General features: G+C 43.6%; 1 protein-coding gene across 1 annotated transcript in view; it reads left to right on the forward strand.

Annotated features, from left to right (window-relative positions):
- The first annotated feature begins 11149 nt into the window (after positions 1–11149).
- The window catches only part of Snrnp200 (small nuclear ribonucleoprotein U5 subunit 200), a 30865-nt gene continuing 22452 nt past the window's right edge, over positions 11150–19562 (forward strand). Inside the window, exons 1-13 of the mRNA XM_052724472.1 lie at positions 11150–11316; positions 11740–11903; positions 12926–13097; positions 14588–14780; positions 15413–15468; positions 15732–15830; positions 16803–16955; positions 17126–17225; positions 17490–17626; positions 18055–18138; positions 18217–18390; positions 18734–18871; positions 19246–19401. Of these exons, the coding sequence (XP_052580432.1) occupies positions 11272–11316; positions 11740–11903; positions 12926–13097; positions 14588–14780; positions 15413–15468; positions 15732–15830; positions 16803–16955; positions 17126–17225; positions 17490–17626; positions 18055–18138; positions 18217–18390; positions 18734–18871; positions 19246–19401 (1671 nt within the window). The 5' untranslated portion in view covers positions 11150–11271. The remainder of the gene's footprint in view (positions 11317–11739; positions 11904–12925; positions 13098–14587; positions 14781–15412; positions 15469–15731; positions 15831–16802; positions 16956–17125; positions 17226–17489; positions 17627–18054; positions 18139–18216; positions 18391–18733; positions 18872–19245; positions 19402–19562) is intronic.

Below are 19562 nucleotides of genomic sequence, written 5' to 3' on the forward strand. Positions count from 1 at the left end.
TTAGCAGATCACAAGTTTCTACCAATGGAAAAAGCTAAAACCATCACTGGAAAAGAACAGTATTGGCTTAGAACACCCCAAGACCAAGTTTTCAGCACAGAGGAGACTTATTTGCTCCAGATGGGCAGAGAACAGGAAATAAGAGACAAAGACAGGAGACAGAGAAGGGGAAGGGAACAAGGAATCAAAGGCAGGGGTGTTTGTCCTGAAGAGACAAAGGACCGCCTCTGGATAGCGAGGAGACCATGTGGCCCACAGGCAAATGGCAGTTTGTAAAAGTAAAAGTGGAAGCCCCCGCGTTAGGATGAGGTGTTTAATTTTGATTGGGCGTGATAATTAGGTGAGCCAAAGGGGGCTTTTGATTGCTGGACTTCAATACTTCCATAGCTGGACCTTGGTAGTCAGCCTCAGGAGGAGGAAGTGGCCAAATAAGGGAATAGACCTTGGTGGTTATTAGCTTTAGGAGTGTCATCTAACAGTTTAGCAAGGCAGTGGGGAGAAGGTCAAGGCCTGCCAGAGCCATGTTTGCCATGCTCAAGCTGGCTAGAGTCCCTTCAATCATCACATTATAATAGGGATCCAGACCTTAGCACAACTGACTCCATAATGGAAGTACCATTTAAGCTATAAAACTCAGCACCAAGACAGCACCACCTGCCAAAACTGAAACAATGGCCTAATCCATCAAAGTCCGTGTCGCTCTGAGAAAGTCTCAAAATGTACTAACCTTGCTTCTTGGCTTCTGTAGTTCCACTTCTGGCTAACTGCTCTTGTTAACTGAAGTATGTCAAACCCAGAACCTGGTTTTTGTGATTAAAAGCTCACCCTGAGAAAGGCTTGGGCTACACTTGGGATCCTGAACCCACTGGGTGGCTAATAAAGACTTTATATTGACTCAAACCCATGTCTGAGCAGTCTTCTCTGGTGGATACTCCACGACGACATAGCATGTGAAACATGTAGCAGCATTTTCCCGGCTTACTATAGTCCAGCTGCTTGTGGTCCCCATCAAGGTGCTTAGTCAATGCCTTGGTGCTTGAGTTTCCTTGTTCTGTAACTAACACAAATCTCACATAGCAAGTTAGAGTGTGGAGCAAGGCTTTGGGACAACTTGAATGTATGCTTGCAGGTCATGTTTACTCATTTTTCACCCAATAAAATAACTTCTTCAGGGGTTGGAGAGATTGCTCAGCAGTTAAGAGCACTGTCTACTCTGACAAAGGACTCAAGTTGGGTTCTCAGCATTCACATGACTGCTTGAAACCATCTGTAACTCTATTCCAGGGGTTCTGGCACACTTTTCTGTCCTCCCAAGGCACCACGTGTACATACAGGCAAGTGAAACACTACATAAAATATAACCAAAGAAATTTTTTTTTTGAAAAATTAAATATCTCAGCCAGGTGTGGAGGCGCACACCTTTAATCCTAGCACTCAGAAGGCCAAGGCAGGCAGATCTCTGAGTTCAAGTCAGCCTGGTCTACAAAGTGATTTCCAAGATAGCCAGGACTACACAGAGCAATCCTGTCTTAAAAAAAATTAACTAAATACCTCTTATTCCCTCTGAGGTAAGAGCATTGTAAGAGTTTGGGCACCTGAATATCAGGTCCCAAGGAAGATGCACTTTCACCAGAGAAGTTATCCAGATTAGCACCAGGTACCAGCAAGGGACCCTCTGTGGCCATCCATTCACGATGCCCTATTGGTTGGATGTTGGTGAGTTCTTTCTGTGGCTTGGGTTCCTCCCTTCGTTTAATTAGAGGACCACTGATTTATCCTGAGCTGGTTGTTGAAATGTCATATTTTGTTTTCAGACTGGTGGCTGGTTTTTTAATCTTTTATTTTTATTTATTTATTTATTTATTTTTGGTTTTTCGAGACAGGGTTTCTCTGTGTAGCTTTGCGCCTTTCCTGGAACTCACTTGGTAGCCCAGGCTGGCCTCGAACTCACAGAGATCCGCCTGGCTCTGCCTCCCGAGTGCTGGGATTAAAGGCGTGCGCCACCACCGCCCGGCTTAATCTTTTATTTTTACCAGAGCATTCTATCATTTGGAATCTGTTTTGTTTTCATATAATTTTGCTTTCTTTTTTAAAATAAATAAATAAATGTATTTATTTACCAGCATTTTGCTTCTCTTTCCTGCCACTCATCCAGTGTCTAATTCTGAATTTTTCTGTGACCTCTCCTGATTATTTCAACCTTACCACTTTTAGTTTAGGAATTCTTTTCTTTCTTTTTTTTTTTTTAAGATTTATTTATTTATTATGTATACAGTGTTCTGCCTGCATATATGTCTGCAGACCAGAAGAGGGCGCCAGATTTCATCAAAGATGGTTGTAAGCCACCATGTGGTTGCTGGGAATTGAACTCAGGACCTCTAGAGGAACAGTGAGTGCTCTTAACCTCTGAGCCATCTCTCCAGCCCCTAGTTTAGGAATTCTATGAGCAAATGATCATAAAGAAATGAAAGATGCATTGTGCTCTCCACCCCAATAGGATAGAGGTATCATAGAGAACATTCCAGAAAGTGTAATACCCTCATAGGAAAACCTAAAGTTATACAGTTATGTCTTGGTTGGAAAGCACCTTACTAACTCAGCCAAGAAGATACTAATGAAGGTTGGTCACTCAGCCTTCCCATGTTGTACATGTGTAGGACCAGCCGGAGACACAGTAGGAGGAAGCAACCTCCAGATGAGAGCTGGGGAGTTGTTCTAATGAGGAGCACAGAAATCCAGTCCAAGACACAAATCCCATTATTAGCATAGGGAAGTTTTTCAGGAGAAAATAGTAATTCAAGAAAGGAGTGACCATTTGAAGAAAACCTTCCATTTGGTTCTCCAGCTGTTGGACAATCATGGTTAATAAACTCACAAGCATTTGGGGAAATGGGGAAATGTAACCAGAGGTCACTTGGCTTTACGGTTCACTCAATGGAGAGCATTTAATATATCAGATTGTTTTTTAAAGATTAATTTATTCTATTTTATGTGTATGTGTGTATTCCTAAGTCCATACATGTGCACATGTGTGTGCAGGTGCCTGTGGAGTCTAGAAGAGGACACTGGATCCCCTTGAACTGAGTTCAGAAGCAGTTGCAAGACTCCGTCCATGGGTGTTGGGTATCAAACCTGGGGCCTCTGCAAAGATGATTTTTAACCACCACGCCATTTCTCCAATCCCATATCTGATTATTTTTGCAGGTTATAAGATAGAAGACCTGGAATAGAACTAAAGATTGTAAAAGACTCTTTTAATTTGAATTTTAAAATGTTTCAGAATAGAAAGGATGAAATGTCCTCTTTTGACCTCTGCAGGCACCAGGCACCCACTAAGAGCACGTTCATAACGCAGGCAGAACACATACACAAAAATAACAATAATAAATCTTTAAAGAAACAAAAATTTTGGGGACTATAAAATTAAATAGATATTAAAAATAGAAAATTAACAAAAAGGGCCTTAGAAGTTGTATCAGGAGTAAACATAAATTGTGAAGTCTCTAATTAGCCTCGCCAGTACAACTTTCCTGACTTTACCTCTAAGCACAATAAAATTCTAGATTGGGGAGGAAGATTGTTCTGGTCTATTTTAAGAGGAAACTCTGAGGGAGAAGACATTCCCATACCATAGAAATCCCATCAGGAGGGTAGAAAGACAGACTATTACAGAACATGAGAGAGAAAGGAGCCTCTTCTCCCAAAGTCTTGAAGACTAACTGCCCGAGAATGAAGAATTCCAGCACAATTGACAACATTTTCTGTGATCGTTGCCTATGTAGACACAGTGTTCATTTTAAACGGTTTTGTCTTTATTTGTATTGTGTGTGTATACGTGGACATGCATGTGCCACAGTGCTTTCAGGGAGGCCAGAGGACAACTTGTGGGAGGCAGTCTGCTCTCTCTCTTCCACCACGGAGGTCCTGGGGTTGACTCGGGTCTTCAGGAGCTACACTACTACTTTCTTAGAGAGATGTTTTCAACAAGGATGTTAAAACAGCAATGAAACATGTGAGGCCTAAGTGTAAATGACTTTCTTCCTTTCCCAGGTATAGCCTGCAATTTCCTAAGATTCTCACGAGAACCCTTCTTTGTGATAAAAGACACATCTTAAACCCTTGTGCAATCCTTGTGAACCCATGATTTTAACTTATCAGATTGCAATCCTAACCAAGGCACCTCTGCAGCCACCCTATAATTTTATTTATCAGAAAAGATGGAGAAAATGGAAAAACAAAACAAAACAACTTAGTAAGCTGCTGAGATTTTACTTGCGATCCAGCAAAATTGTACTTACAGCTATCGCTAAGACACTTTAGCCCAACTCCGTCTTGAGAAGCATAAACACATCTATGCTTGTGTTTGTCCTGTCCTTTCTCTAAGGACCTGTGTATTAGTATTCATGCTTGAATCTACTTTCAGATCTCTTCTTCATGAATCTCAGTACTGTTTCATACTGGCTCATCCTGAAGTTGTTTTCAAGAATACTCAAGCAGTGAGCTCCAAAGACATGTCCTCGGGTTGCTAGAGGTGACACAGGGAATTCTGTCACCAGCTTATGCCCATCTACTGCTGATCTTTTGTGGAGACCATGAAAGGATAGTTATTCAAACAGTTGGTGAATTTCCTTGACTTGTGCTTGGGTGTCCCACTGAACTCTTTTTGGCAACTTTATACATATTTACAATATACTGTGGACATATTCACCCTCCCCCATTAGGAAGGAGGACATTGTCTCCACCTACCCTATACTCTTGTTTTTCTAAAGCACACTGGTTGAATTAGGGTTGCTAGGATGAGCATGGCTAGGGGCTTATTCACTGGAGCATGGGCAGCTTGCCAGTGCTACGTCATTAAAGAAAACGACACCTGCTGACACCTTTTGTGGAAATCACGAGGAGAAGGTCTTTGATGCGGTGCTGGTGGGTTTCCATGACAGTGGCTGCTTGTTCTGCCTGGGTTTGAATGTTATCTTGATTTCTTTTTTTTTTTTGGCCCCAAACCCACGCATGTTTAATGAGTGCCACTGGCCCACAAGATAGCAATCCCCATGCAGTCACACAGACCCTCTTCCTGCTACAGATGGAACAGGACATGGCTCCCTGGCAGAACATCATCATAAGAAACAACCCCCTGACGTCTGGAGCCACTCTCCTGCCTCTACGATAGCTGTCCGCGGCCTTTTTAAGGTGAAACACTCTCTGGTGACACATGGAGGCACAAACCTTTTTAAGCAGTACTTCCTGGATACAAAACACGCAGGAGTGCCCGCTTCTGTGCATGGCATGCGCCATTCCCCCTCTTGATTTAGAAACGATCCTGGCAGCTCTACCTACTGGATTGCTTGAAATGCTGTCTGTGAAGCTAGCATCCTTAGGTGCTGAGAACTCTGCTGGCCTCTTCCTCGTGGGTGACTTACAAATCTGCTTCTCAGCCTCAAACATTCTCAGATGAAACACAGATACTATCTTAGGTTCTTTCTCCTCCTCCTCCTCCTCCTCTTCCTCCTCCTCCTTCTTCAATATCTATTTATTTATTATTTATTCTGGTTTTTCGAGACAGGGCTTCTTTTTGTAGACCCAGCTGTCCTGGAACTCACTCTGTAGACCAGGCTGGCCTCAAATTCACAGAGATCTGCCTGCCTCTGCCTCCTGAGTGTTAGGATTAAAGGCACATGCCACCACCCTCCAGCTGAAATTTATTTTTATTTCATGTGTATGAGTGTTTTGCCTGCCTGTATGTCTGTGTACCACATTCATGCAGTGCCCATGAGGCCATAAGACAGTGTTGGATCCCATAGAGTTACAGAGGGTTGTGAGTCACCATGTGGGTGCTGGGAATTAAACTCTGTCTGCAAGAGCAACAAGTGATCTTAACCACGGAGTCATCTCTCCAGTCCCTTTTTTTTTTTTTTTTTTTTGAGACAGGGTTTCTTTGTGTAGCTTTGCGCCTTTCCTGGGACTCACTTGGTAGCCCAGGCTGGCCTCAAACTCACAGAGATCCGCCTGGCTCTGCCTTCCGAGTGCTGGGATTAAAGGCGTGTGCCACCACCACCCAGCTCCCCTTTTTTTAAAAAAAATTTTAAATTTTTTTTAATTTTTCTTTTTTCATTTCGAGACAGGGTTTCTCTGTGTAATTTTGGTGCCTATCCTGGATCTCACTCTATAGACTATGTTGGCCTTGAACTCACAGAGATCCACCTGGCTCTCCCTCCCGAGTGCTGGGATCAAAGGCATGTGCGCTGCTGTCCGGCTTAAATCATTTTCAGCACAACTGCTTGCCACTGCTTATAGTTTTCACCTTTTATGCCAGAAAATTCTCTTACTAGTAAGAAGCCGTGGTACCATCAACACATGGTGGCAGGATGCCATCTACACATGATAGAGATCTTAGACACAGAATTTACTACTTACTGTGAGGAATGACAGGGGATATTTGTGATGGCTGGGGCACTATCACATTCTACATTATAAGGTTACATTTGTATTTCATATTGTAGAAAAGAATCTTGCATTTACACATTTAAGTAGCTCAGCATGTGCACAGTACTAACCATGTCTGTTCTAGTTAATCAGGCACCCAGATGGCATACCAGGAGAATGCAAGTCACTGTGACCTCCAGCGCATGTGGTCCATGTCCACGCTGCCTGGGGAAATACAGTAACAGGAGAAGGGGCAGGAGACAATAAGGAGAGAAGTGGCAACATGATGATCTCAAAGCCAAGGCTGACCACCTGGCCCCAGGGACAAGAATAAACTTTGGAGTGACTGCCTTGTTTTCACTCAGCAAAGTTTGCTGGCTGGAGATGAGATATAAGGCAGAGTTTTGGGCTGTTAATTCATTGCATTCTCAGATATCTGAAACTCTAAATAAAGTCCTGTTTTTCATTTAAATTTATTATATGTGTATGGGTGTTTTGCCTGTATGTTTATCTGTGCACAGCATAAATGCCTGGTGTCCCCAGGAGTCAGAAGAGGGCATCTGATCCCCTGGGACTAAAGTTTCAGATGGTTGTGAGCCACAGATTGAGTACTGAGGATCAAATCCAAGTCCTCTGGAAGAGCAGCCAATGCTATGAACCATGAAGCCATCTCTCCAGCCTCATAAAACCCACTTTAACGATTCAGTCCCTGACTTTGCTTGGGGCACTTGTGAAGACAGGCAATACAAACTCTGATATCTCATTTTCATGTGGTCTTCTAAATGTAAGAACTAAACTATAACCTTTAATCCTGGCACTTGGGAGGCAGAGCCAGGCAGATCTCTGTGAATTCCAAAACAGGCACCAAAACTACACAGAGAAACCGTGTCTCAAAAAACCAAAAAAAAGAAAGAAAAAAAAAGAACTAAACTATGTGGGAAACATCTTGTAAAATAATTACTGAAAACAAACAAGCAAACAAACAAAAGGACTACAGAAGCCATCTCTGCTAGAGGGAGAGCTTACATACTTACGTGAGGGGCTTTTAGAAATCATAGCCAGGGCCAGCAAGATGGCAAGCTGTTTGCTAACTGATGACCTGAGTACAATCACTAGAACCCACAAAGTGAAAGAAGGAAACTTATACCTGCAAGTTTTCTTCTGACTTCTACACAGGTACTGTAGCCTGTGAGTGCACACACACACACGCACACACGCACACACGCACACATGCACACACAGGCACTCGCATACACATGAAGGCGAGTGGACACTTTTGCACACACACTTACTCGAGTGTGCACACACACGAAAACCCCTCTTCAACCACAGCAATGATTGAGCACCATACTAACTGAACTCAAACTACTCTCACAATATTTATATATCTCTCAAAATCCTTTATATTTAGATATTTTAAAAATTGTCTAAGCTAATCTAGGTAGTGATGGCCCACAAGGCTTTAATGCCAGCACTCAGGAGGCAGAGGCAGATCTCTGTGAGTTTAAGGCCAGCCTGTTCTAACAAGTGAGCTCCAGGACAGCCAAGGTCACACAGAGAAACCCTGTTTCAGAAAATAAAATAAAACAAAAATTGTCTAAGCTATTTGGAATTTTCCTTGGTGTGTTTCCTAAATGATAAAAATAATTCAGGGCTTGATGGACTGGCTCAGTGGTTAAAGGTGCTTGCTGCACAAACCTGATGACCTGAGTTCAATTCCCAGAGGCTACCTAAAAGTGAAGAGAGAGCTGACTTCACAGTTGTCCTCTGACTGCCACACATACACTGTAGCATTTGCATCCCCCGTGTCATACCTAGCCTCATACCCATTATATAAATTTATAAATAACAAATAAAAACATACACAACCACAAATACATTTAAATAATACTAATCTTTTTCTTTTTTTTTTCTTTTTTTTTGGTTTTTCGAGACAGGGTTTCTCTGTGCAGCTTTGCGCCTTTCCTGGGACTCACTTGGTAGCCCAGGCTGGCCTCGAACTCACAGAGATCCGCCTGGCTCTGCCTCCCGAGTGCTGGGATTAAAGGCGTGCGCCATCACCGCCCGGCTCTTTTTCTTTTTTCAAGACAGCATGTCTCTGTGTAACCATGGCTGGCCTCAAACTTGCTCTGTAGACCAGTCTTGGCCTCCAACTCACAGAGATCCTCCTGCCTCTGCCTCCCAAGTGCTGGAACTAAAGGTGTCTGCCTGGGAAATAATACTAATCTTAATTTTAGAGAAACTACATAGGAAGATATTATCTCTCACTAACCATGCTTTTGTTGTAATTAAATGCTTACCTAGGCATTCTGTCCTTAAACCAACTCTCCATGCTTAAGAATAACAAAAAATAGGGCTGGGGAGACCGATCTGCAGTTAAGAGGCACTTGTTGCTCTTGAAGAATACCCAGGTTCAATTCCCAGCTCCCACATGGCAGGGACTCTGGTGCCCTTTTCTGACCTCCACAGGCACCAGGCACTGATGTGGTGTCCATACATACATGGCAGGCAAAACACCCATACAACATAAAATATAAGTAAATATTTAAAAATATTATTAAAAAGTCAATACTTTCATAAAATAATTCTTTTATTTCAGTATAACATTCAGTTTTTAAACTGTCAAGTAATTATTTAAATCTTTCAAAAAGAACTCCATTTGGGAGGCTAACTATATTTGAAATATAAATTCTTGGAAACCTAAATGATAAAACATCTTCCTACTAATAAAAGAAGGGAAAAAAAAGTAATTGAGTCCCACCTAGGATTACTATGCTCCTATTGCTGTTAAACATGTTAAGATACAGCTGTTTGTGGGGAGGTGATGGCACACACCTTTAATCCCAGCATTTGAGAGGCAGAGGCAGGTGGATTTCTGAGTTCCAGGCAGTCAAGGCTACAGCAGAGAAACCCTGTTTCAAATAAAAAAAGGAAGGAAAGAAGGAAGGAAGGAAGGAAGGAAGGAAGGAAGGAAGGAAGGAAGGAAGGAAGGAAGGAAGGAAGGAAGAAAGGACAGCAAAGAACAGATACAGTTGGTCACAACAGTCCACACCTGAGTCACATGTGTGAGGCAGAGGCAGGAGGATCAAGAGTGCAAGAGGAAGCCGGGCGGTGGTGGCTCAAGCCTTTAATCCTAGCACTTGGGAGGCAGAGGCAGGTGGATCTCTGTGAGTTCGAGGCCAGCCTGGTCTCCAAAGCGAGTTCCAGGAAAGGAGCAAAGCTACACAGAGAAACCTTGTCTCGAAAAAAAACCAAAAAAAAAAAAAAAAAACCAAAAAAAAAAAAAAAAAGAGTGCAAGAGAAAGCTGGCAGTGGTGGTGCACACCTTTAATCTCAGCACTTGGGAGGCTGAGGCAGGTGGATCTCTTTAAATTCGAGGCCAGCCTGGTCTACAGAGCTAGTTCCAGGACAGCCAGGGCTATACAGAGAACCCAGCCTCAAAAATAAATAAATAAATAAATAAAATTTTAAAAAATGCAAGACAAGTCTCTGCAGAGCAACTTTGAGGCCTGCCTGGACTCCAAAAGATCTTATCTTAAAAACTAAAGAGGGGCTGGAGAGATAGGTTAATGGTTATCAACACTTGGCTGCTCTTTCAGAGGACCTAGGTTCCAATGGCGACTCACAACCTCACTGTAGCTCCATACATTCAGTCACAGACATACACATAGCCAAAACACCCATATACATAGAATAAAATGAAAATAATGATAATCAAAACAATGAAAAATGGCCAGCAAGATGGCTCAATGGATTAAGACACAGACTTAAGGGTCACTCATGCTTATTAAACATAAAAGGAAGGCCGGGCGTGGTGGCACACGCCTTTAATCCCAGCACTGGGAGGCAGAGGCAGGCGGATCTCTGTGAGTTTGAGGCCAGCCTGGACTACAGAGTGAGTTCCAGGAAAGGAGCAAAGCTACACAGAGAAACCCTGTCTCAAAGAAAAACAAACAAACAAACAAACAAAAAACCCAGAAATAAACATAAAGGGAAAGTAGAAATCGCTGTTTTGTTTTCGATGTAGAGAATTATTAAAAGACTAGATGCCACCATTACATAAAATGTACCACTACTGCTTAATAAATCTGAATAATACTGTCCCTACATGACGTATTTTTCATACGTTTCTTTAGTAAAACAGCCTTTTAGATGAAGCATTTGTGCTATATTGAGGACAAATATATATTGCATAATATATATTATATATATGCTCTAATCCACATACAATTGTGCACCCTGTAATCCTGTCAGATCATTGGGCACAAATATTTCTTCCTTCACCTTCAGTCAGCTGACACAGGGGTTGAGTCTTTCGGAAATGAGTTTGGGGTAGGTTGAATGGGACAGGGAGCATTTCCCCAATTTCTCAATACAGAAGAAAAATCCAGGCAGTTATTAGACATGTAAGTTAAGTTTCTCCTTCAGCTTCCTTATCCTTAATAAACGGAGCTCCTAAGCTTCCGTTTGTCTGCAGGTGACGGCGATCTGAGAAAGCAAAAAGTATTGCAGAAAGGGTCTTTTCACATCACACTGAAAGGCGTTTCGGCCTTGGCTTCGCAATACGTATACGTGCTTGGAACCATAGTCCGCAGGAGCGTGTGTCTTGTCGGTCCACGGAACCCGTGACCCGGATGTACTATTGTCCGCAAACTCCGCCCAGAAGCCATGCGTATTCACCGGAAAGTATCACTTTTAGCGTGCGTCCCGGAAGCGGAAGGAAGTCCGTTTCTTTTCTCTGTCCCGTACGTTTGTCCCGCGTCGCTCCTGCTGGGCCGGAGCTGTTTGTCGAGGCGGTTCGCAGCGTGTGGAGGAGTGGAACCCTGAGTTCCCGCAGCATCGGCCGCCATGGCGGATGTGACTGCCCGTAGTCTGCAGTACGAGTACAAGGCGGTGCGTGAAGTCTCGGAGGAGGGCTGCGGGCGAGGGAGGCCGTGGATACCCACAAACACGGAGGGGAAATCAGATCTGGGTGAAGGCTGGATTAAAACACGACGGAATAACCCCAGTGGAGTTTAGGGGTTTTTTTTTTTGTTTTTTGTTTTTTTTTTTCACAGTCTTCTTAGCGCTAAACCCGTCCCTTCTACTCGTTATCCCCAATCTGCTCAACACTTTACCTAAATGTGAGTTATTATGGATACTGTTAGGAACGTTGATCGTTCACTTTACCATTCCAGTGCTTGTACATAGCCGTTATATGATACTATTTCTTCTTAAGGGGATTATTCTTTTATTCCGGTATTTTTCCATCTTCTGGTGTCACTGTGGTAACAGAAATCGAAACTTTACATATTTGATAAAGTGTGATCTTTTCAGAACTCAAATCTTGTGCTCCAAGCTGACCGCTCTCTTATTGACCGTACCCGCCGGGATGAGCCGACAGGAGAGGTTCTGTCCCTGGTTGGGAAGTTGGAGGGAACCCGTATGGGAGATAAGGCTCAACGGACCAAACCACAAATGCAGGAGGAAAGACGGGCCAAGTAGGTACCAAGGGGATGTTATATTTTCCTTCTAATCTAAAGCTCATCTTTAGCATTTATTTGAACAGTAGTTTTGTTGAAGTTCCCTTGGAGGATTAGCGGCGTTTGTACAACACAGGGAAACCTCTGCAAGGTTTAAAACTTCTTTGGATTTGGATTCAATGAAGTGAAACAAAAATCTGTTGATACCTTTTGTTTCTGATTCATAGATGTTAATTTTCTTCAAGCTAATTAAAAAAAAAAACTTGTTTTATTTTTAATTATGTGGGTGGGTGGGTGGGTGGGTGGGTGGTGGTGTAATTTGGACATGCATGCAAATGCCTGTGGAGGTCAGAAGATGGTTTGGGATCCCCTGGAGCTAGAGTTTGAGGCAGTTGTGAGCTGCCCAGTGTAGCGACTGGGAACTGAGCTCTGGTCCTCTCCAGAAGAAGAAGTTAGCTCCTAACTACCTGAGGCTTCTCTCCAGGCCCGTCACCAGCTGTTGTCAAGACCCTGGTTAGTCCCCGACTCCTTCCTGTGGTTGCCACTTCCCGGTGCCCTTGTTTTGTTGTTCCTCCTCTTTTCATCTTGGTCGATTCATTTCGAAAGTTCCATGTCCTCTAACTGTGTTTTCTTTCTCCTCTCTCTTTCTGTGGAGTCTTAACAGTCCCCAGGCCCTGTGTAGTTTGAGTGGTTATAATTGAGAAGAGTTGTTGAGATTTGAGAAGAAACATTGTTCCTTGGCCCTTCACTCAGAATCTGGCTTCTTTTCTAGTCATTTACTAGGAGTCACTAGAAGTAGATTCCCCTGGAGCCTAGCTTCTCTGGCTAGTAAAAGGTTAAAACAGTAAAAACTAGTCGAAATACTATTGTATAATCTCCTCCTGAGGATAAAGAGATGCTTATTCAAGTGATTAAGGTCAAGTAGGAATTACTTATTTTGACTCATGTTCCTGCCTGCACATGTTCGATGTACAGAAAGGGTGAACTTGGCTTGGGAAAGAAAAGTTCTCCCATTCAGCATCATATTATGTGTCCATTAGGAGAAGAAAGCGTGATGAGGACCGGCACGACATCAACAAGATGAAAGGTTATACCCTGCTCTCAGAGGGCATTGATGAAATGGTGGGCATCATCTATAAGCCCAAAACTAAAGAGACTCGGGAGACCTATGAGGTGCTGCTCAGCTTCATCCAGGCTGCTCTTGGAGACCAGGTGAGGCTGGAACCAGAAGATGAGACCTTTTGTTTGGAAAGAGAGAGGGTGATAGCATAAATATGTTGGTTAAATTATTAGTTACATGTATTCTGTGTGTGTGTTACTGCATGCATGTGGAAGTCAGGACAACTTTCAGAGTTGGTCCTTTCTTAACTCTGTGTGGGACTCAGAGATCCAACTTAAACTGCTGGGCTTGGTGGAGAGTACCCTTACCTGCGGAGCCATCTTGCTAGTCCAACCAGAAGAATCTTAATCTGGATTTTCCCAGCAGGGAACAGAGCAATATCATTTTTGCAAAACTGGCTAATACTTCCTGAGCACTTATTGTATACAGGACAGACAGAACGTTAACTGAATATGTGCTTTTAACATTCATTTTCAATTTTATAGAAGAGAAACATGAGATACCTAAGTCAAAGAGATAGCATTTGTCAGTCAGAACGTGAATCCAAGTGGTCACTATCCAAAATCTGCCCTGAACCATTGCACACTTAGGAATAGTTTGGAGCCTTTATGAGTTCTCTTGTGAGGTAGGGAATAGAGGATGTGTGAACAAAGAATTAGTGCAAGTGTGACAGGATAGAGGAAGGCTGCCGAGTGCCTTATTCTCATAGAGGTGTGTGGCAAGCTGTTGTGGAAGTTTGTTCTGGTTCTGAAGAACACCTCCCTACCTAGTGTCCCTCCCCTCCCCACCTCCTTTCTGGGGACTGACTCTAGGATCGCAAGCATTTTAAGTACATGTGGTACCACTGTGCTAAATCCTCAGCAGCTTCCTATAGTCTTTATTTTATTTTATTTTTGTTTGTTTGTTTTGTTTTCAAGACAGGGTTTCTCTTTGTAGATGACAAGGTTTCTTTCTGTAGCCCAGGCTGGCCTCAAACTCAGAGATCTCTTGCCTCTGCCTCCTGAGTGCTAGGATTAAAAGCTGTGTGCCACCACTGCCCAGCTGTCTTTTTAAATTTTATTTTGTTTGTGTGAGACAAGGTCTCATGTAGCTCAGGCTGACCTCAAACTCAATGTGTATTCAAGAATGACCGTGAACTTCTGGTTCTGTTGCTTCTTCCCAAGTGCTAGGATTACAGGCACATGCCACTGTGTCTTGTTGATGAATGTGGTCAAAGCCTGGGATACTGCAGATTTTCTTCCTTTTCTTTTTTTCTTGTTCTTTAAGTTGCTTTTCATGTGTATGACTGTTTTGCCTACATGTATATATGTGCACCATGTGTGGCTGGTGCCCCCGGAGATCAGAAGAAGGCATCAGATTTCCTGGAACTTGAGTTACAGTTTTTTGAGCCATCATGTGGGTGTTGGGAATTGAACCTAGGTCCCCTGCAAGAGCAACAAGTGCTCTTAACTTTTGAGCCACCTCTCCAGCTCCTGTAGTTTTGAAGATACATGCTTCTTTATTTCCTATATAAAGTCACAAATCTGGTCAGTTTCCTTCTACATATCATTGTAGTAAATGTTGTTTGTATTTTTTTCTTTAGCCTCGTGATATCCTTTGTGGGGCAGCTGATGAAGTTCTGGCTGTCCTGAAAAATGAAAAGCTTCGAGACAAGGAGAGAAGAAGGGAGATTGACCTGCTGCTGGGTCAGACAGATGATACCAGATACCATGTGCTAGTGAACTTGGGCAAAAAGATCACAGACTATGGTGGAGACAAGGAGATCCAGAATATGGGTACTTGAGCCCTTTGTGTCCTGATCATATTTTGTGGTTGTTGGCCTTTCTTAATGAGGCCATCAGCATCATTGTTAAAATTTCAGAATAGCATTGTTTTTATAACCTATTTTATGTTGCTTGAAGAGAATGGCTAATATGCCAGATGTGTTGGCACAGCCTTATAATCCCAACAAGTCAGCCTGGTCTATATAGCAAGTTCTAGGTCTGCCAGGGCTCGATAGAAAACCTCAGCTTTAGAGAGAGAGAGAGAGAGAGAGAGAGAGAGAGAGAGAGAGAGAGAGAGAGAGAGGACTCACTGACACTAGAATCCCTTGATTCCAGCAGCCATTTCTTGGTTTTGGTTGTGAGCCTAAGCATTTAATGGTTGAGCTATCTCTTCAGCCCTGGAAGCCATTTCTTCTTCTGAGACTTACTGTGTAGAATGTGGGAGAGAGCAGGGAGGGTTTAGGAGCTGAAGAAGCAGAGTAGGGCAGAATCCAGGTTGGCAGGTTGGAGAGGCCTGGGGGCTGGCTTTCATGTTGTTTATGTCTGTGTTTCCGGCCTGAGAATAAACAAGCCAGGCAGTTGAGGAAATGGGTTCAGGTGTCTGCTAATCACTGCCTTCTTTTTGTGATTCCTTATCCCCTCAGATGACAACATTGATGAGACCTATGGTGTGAATGTACAGTTTGAGTCTGATGAGGAGGTGAGTGATGAAGTAAATGTACCCCATCTGTTTTGTGACGTTACCAAGGTGATGGGGGCCTGTCTCATGTACTGAAATCCCTAGCGTAATGAACTACTAGTAAATTAACAGTGTATAATAAACCAGAGAGACCGGAAAACTGGCGAAGGACTGAAAAATGCCATCCTCTGGGCACAACACAGCTGTTGCAGTCATGAACTCACAACAGCTGCAGTTACTACTCTGGGCCTGTAGTAAGTCCGAGATTGGGGTTGTCTCCATAGGAAGGTGATGAAGATGTGTATGGGGAAGTCCGAGAAGAAGCTTCTGATGATGACATGGAAGGAGATGAGGCTGTTGTGCGCTGCACCCTCTCGGCTAATGTAAGTACAGTCTCTGTCCTGCTGTAAGCCAGCTAATTTCTGGGTGTAGCACTTCCTCCTACTAAAAAACACACTGGGCTATGCTTGTTTTTTGTTATTTTGTGGGGGAGGGGGCAGTACCGGGGATTGAACCCAGGGTTTGGGCATGCTAGACAAGTGCTCCACTACTGACTGATTCTCATCTTTTTGGGTTGTGGAGCCTTTTGTTGTTTTGAGACAGGAACTTGCTCTGCAGCCCAGACTGGCCTCAAACTTTTGATGTCTTGTTCTCAAGTATTGAGATTATAGACATGCCCGTGCCTGTTCCAGATTTTCTTTTGATGGATATTTGATTTTTTTAAATTTGATATGTAGATAATACTGCAAAGACAACAATATTAAAGTATTTTTGTTTGTTTGTTGTCCTGGGGTTGAACTTACTGTCTTGTGCATGGTGAATGCTCCAGCAGTGAGTTACACAGCTCCAGGCTTTAAAGAAACTTAATTTTTTTTCTTTTATTTTGAGAAAGGGCCTCACTAAGTTGACTAGGCTGGACTTAACACTTACCCATGCAGGCCTGGAGCCACTAACCTGAGGGGCGTGTGTGTGTGTGTGTGTGTGTGTGTGTGTGTGTGTGTGTGTGTGTGTGTTGTTTTCTGAGATAGAACTTGATGGACAGCTCAGACTGATCTGGAATTTGGAATCTCCTGCATCAGCCTCCTCAATACTGGAATTACAGATGTTCTACCAAGCTCAGTTTGAGCCTTAAACATTTAGCATTTTCATTTTCTTAGGATTTTAGTCAGTTGTTACTCTTCCCAAATATGTGGGTTAATGAAATCTTAGTATGGTGTGCGCCTGAATTCAGTGTAATAGAGCTGTTTCCTTCCGGAAAGGCCTTAGAAGGTAGCCTGTGGGATGACAGGTAAGGTTGTTGCATGATGTTAATGATGAAGAGACCTAGTAAGCCCAGTGCCTGCTTTCCTTGTAAGCTCGTAGCTTCGGGAGAACTGATGAGTTCGAAGAAGAAGGATTTACACCCTCGGGATATTGATGCATTCTGGCTGCAGCGACAGCTCAGTCGTTTCTATGATGATGCCATTGTGTCGCAGAAGAAGGCAGATGAGGTGTTGGAGATTTTGAAGGTATGGCCAAGATGGTATTTCTATTCCGTGTATCTTTTCGGAAAGGGTCAGTGTTTAGAAGATAGCTGTCCTTACCACAGTACCACCAGTGCAGGGCCACCAGTACAGGGCCAGTGTTTGAAGTAGCGGGTGGCTGTGTTCTTACTGTTGGTGTTATTCGCTCTCTCCAGACAGCCAGTGATGACCGAGAATGTGAGAACCAACTGGTTCTGCTCCTTGGTTTTAACACTTTTGACTTCATTAAAGTGTTGCGGCAGCACAGGATGATGAGTGAGTAGACAGTGCACTTTTCTTGCTTGCTCTGTGTGTGTGTGTGTGTGTGTGTGTGTGTGTGTGTGTGTGTGTGTGTGTACATTCAGTTGTGGCTGGATTGTGTGTGGGGGGGGCACAGGTCTGTCCGTCCACACATTCAACTGTGAATAGATTGTGTTGCTTCTTGGACTTCAGCATTTAATGACCTTCTTTTTGCTCAGGAATAAACGTTATTTCATTCTCTCTGTCCCACTTTCTCTCTTTCCCTATCGTGTTTGGCAGTTTTATACTGTACCTTGTTGGCCAGTGCTCAGAGTGAAGCTGAGAAGGAAAGGATCATGGGAAAGATGGAAGCTGACCCAGAGCTTTCCAAGTTCCTCTATCAGCTCCATGAGACTGAGAAGGAAGACCTGATCAGAGTGAGTCCTGGTTTGTTTTCTCACTCCTTTCAGTGTCTGGAGGTAATAAAGCCTGTCTTTGGTTCCCTGGAGTTTGTCAGGTGTAAAGTCGAGTCAGCACACGCATCGTTATGGTTGTGGCACTGTCTTCTCCTAGCACCATGGGGACCAGGAAAGGAACATGCTTAATATAGAACTTGAACTTCCATGCCTTGGGTGTAGCCTTGGTGGGTAATTGTAGACTGTCTACCTCTGACATCCTGTTTAGAACATTGTACCTTCATTGTGTTTTTTTCCTTTTTTTTTTTTTTTTTTTTTTTTTTTTGTGGTATCTTTGGGTTTGGGGACACAGGTAGCACCTGTGAGTGAAACCCAACCCAGAAGGGACTAGAAGGGACAAGAACCCAGGGGAGTGATGATCATTGTGCTTTTCTCTTTCCCTGCTTTAGGAAGAAAGGTCCCGGAGAGAGAGAGTCCGTCAGTCCCGAATGGACACAGATCTGGAGACCATGGATTTGGACCAGGGTGGAGAGGTGAGTGCTGGGCTATTCCCAGGCTGTGGTGGATGGGAAGCTCACCTGCTCAGCCTGTCACTGTTTCCCTGTTCATAGGCTCTGGCTCCACGTCAGGTTCTGGATTTGGAGGACCTTGTTTTTACACAAGGGAGCCACTTCATGGCCAACAAGCGCTGCCAGCTGCCTGATGGGTCCTTCCGACGCCAGCGGAAGGGCTATGAGGAGGTGCATGTGCCTGCTTTGAAGCCCAAGCCCTTCGGCTCAGAAGAAGTGAGTGAACTGCTTTTCTCAATTCTGTTCTGTCTCTTCTTTTCCAGTTTGGCTTTTAGCCATGGACTAAAAATGTTATCTTGTCTCAAGGATAATACATTCTGGAGGTGGAAACTGTTCCAGAGTTTTCTGATTCTGAGACAAGGAAGTAATAGTGATCTCTCTGGACAGCTTTATAATGGAGAATTCTGAACAATGATTGCCAGGGAATAAAGTTATGGGGAATCACAAAATGATATCATAGTAATCTTACAAGAATGGTAATTTTATAAGAAATCTTACAAAAATGAACAGCCTGCTGGAGGATCCATAGCATAAAGTGTGGGGACATTTCTTCCTCTAGCAATTGCTCCCTGTGGAGAAGCTACCAAAGTATGCCCAGGCAGGATTTGAGGGCTTCAAAACACTGAACCGGATCCAGAGTAAACTCTACCGTGCTGCCCTGGAGACAGATGAGAATCTGCTGCTGTGTGCTCCTACTGTAAGCATTGTCCTGCCGATTTTTCTGTCTTGGAAAGTTTGGGTGGCAAGTCGAATCTTAATCTTTACACTAGGCTTTATTCTTTGTGTTTTTTTGAGGTAGGGTCTCACTATATAGCCCTGGCTATCCCAGTACTCACTATGTAGAACAGGCTGCCCTTAAGCTCACAGAGGTCTGCCTGTCTTTCTCTGCCTCTGCCTCCCGAGTGCTGGGATTAAAGGGGTGGCATACCATGCCTGGCTATTCTCTATTCTGTTGTGGAAGACATGGGGCAATCCAGCGGTCAGTTCTCTCTCTGGTTTGGTGCTAGCCCGTGGAAGTCAGGCCAGTAGCCATAAGCAGATGAACAGACCTTGTCTCTGACCTGCCTCTAGGGTGCTGGGAAGACCAACGTGGCCCTGATGTGTATGCTGCGAGAGATAGGGAAACACATCAACATGGATGGCACGATCAATGTGGATGACTTCAAGATTATCTACATAGCTCCTATGCGCTCCTTGGTGCAGGAGATGGTGGGCAGCTTTGGAAAGGTAAGTCGCAGCTTTTTTAGAAGATACTTGCCGAAGATGTCCATGAAGTGGGGAGGGGTCTATGTGTCACTGTTTCTTTGGTTAGGGAATCTTTGGGTATTTTTTGCCATTTCCAGGTAGAACTTGACCCAAGTAATTTCTGAAGCAAAAATATCTTGGCC

This window comes from Peromyscus californicus, unplaced genomic scaffold, assembly GCF_007827085.1.
Source record: "Peromyscus californicus insignis strain IS unplaced genomic scaffold, ASM782708v3 Scaffold_7__1_contigs__length_154581171, whole genome shotgun sequence".
Lineage (NCBI taxonomy): Eukaryota > Metazoa > Chordata > Mammalia > Rodentia > Cricetidae > Peromyscus > Peromyscus californicus.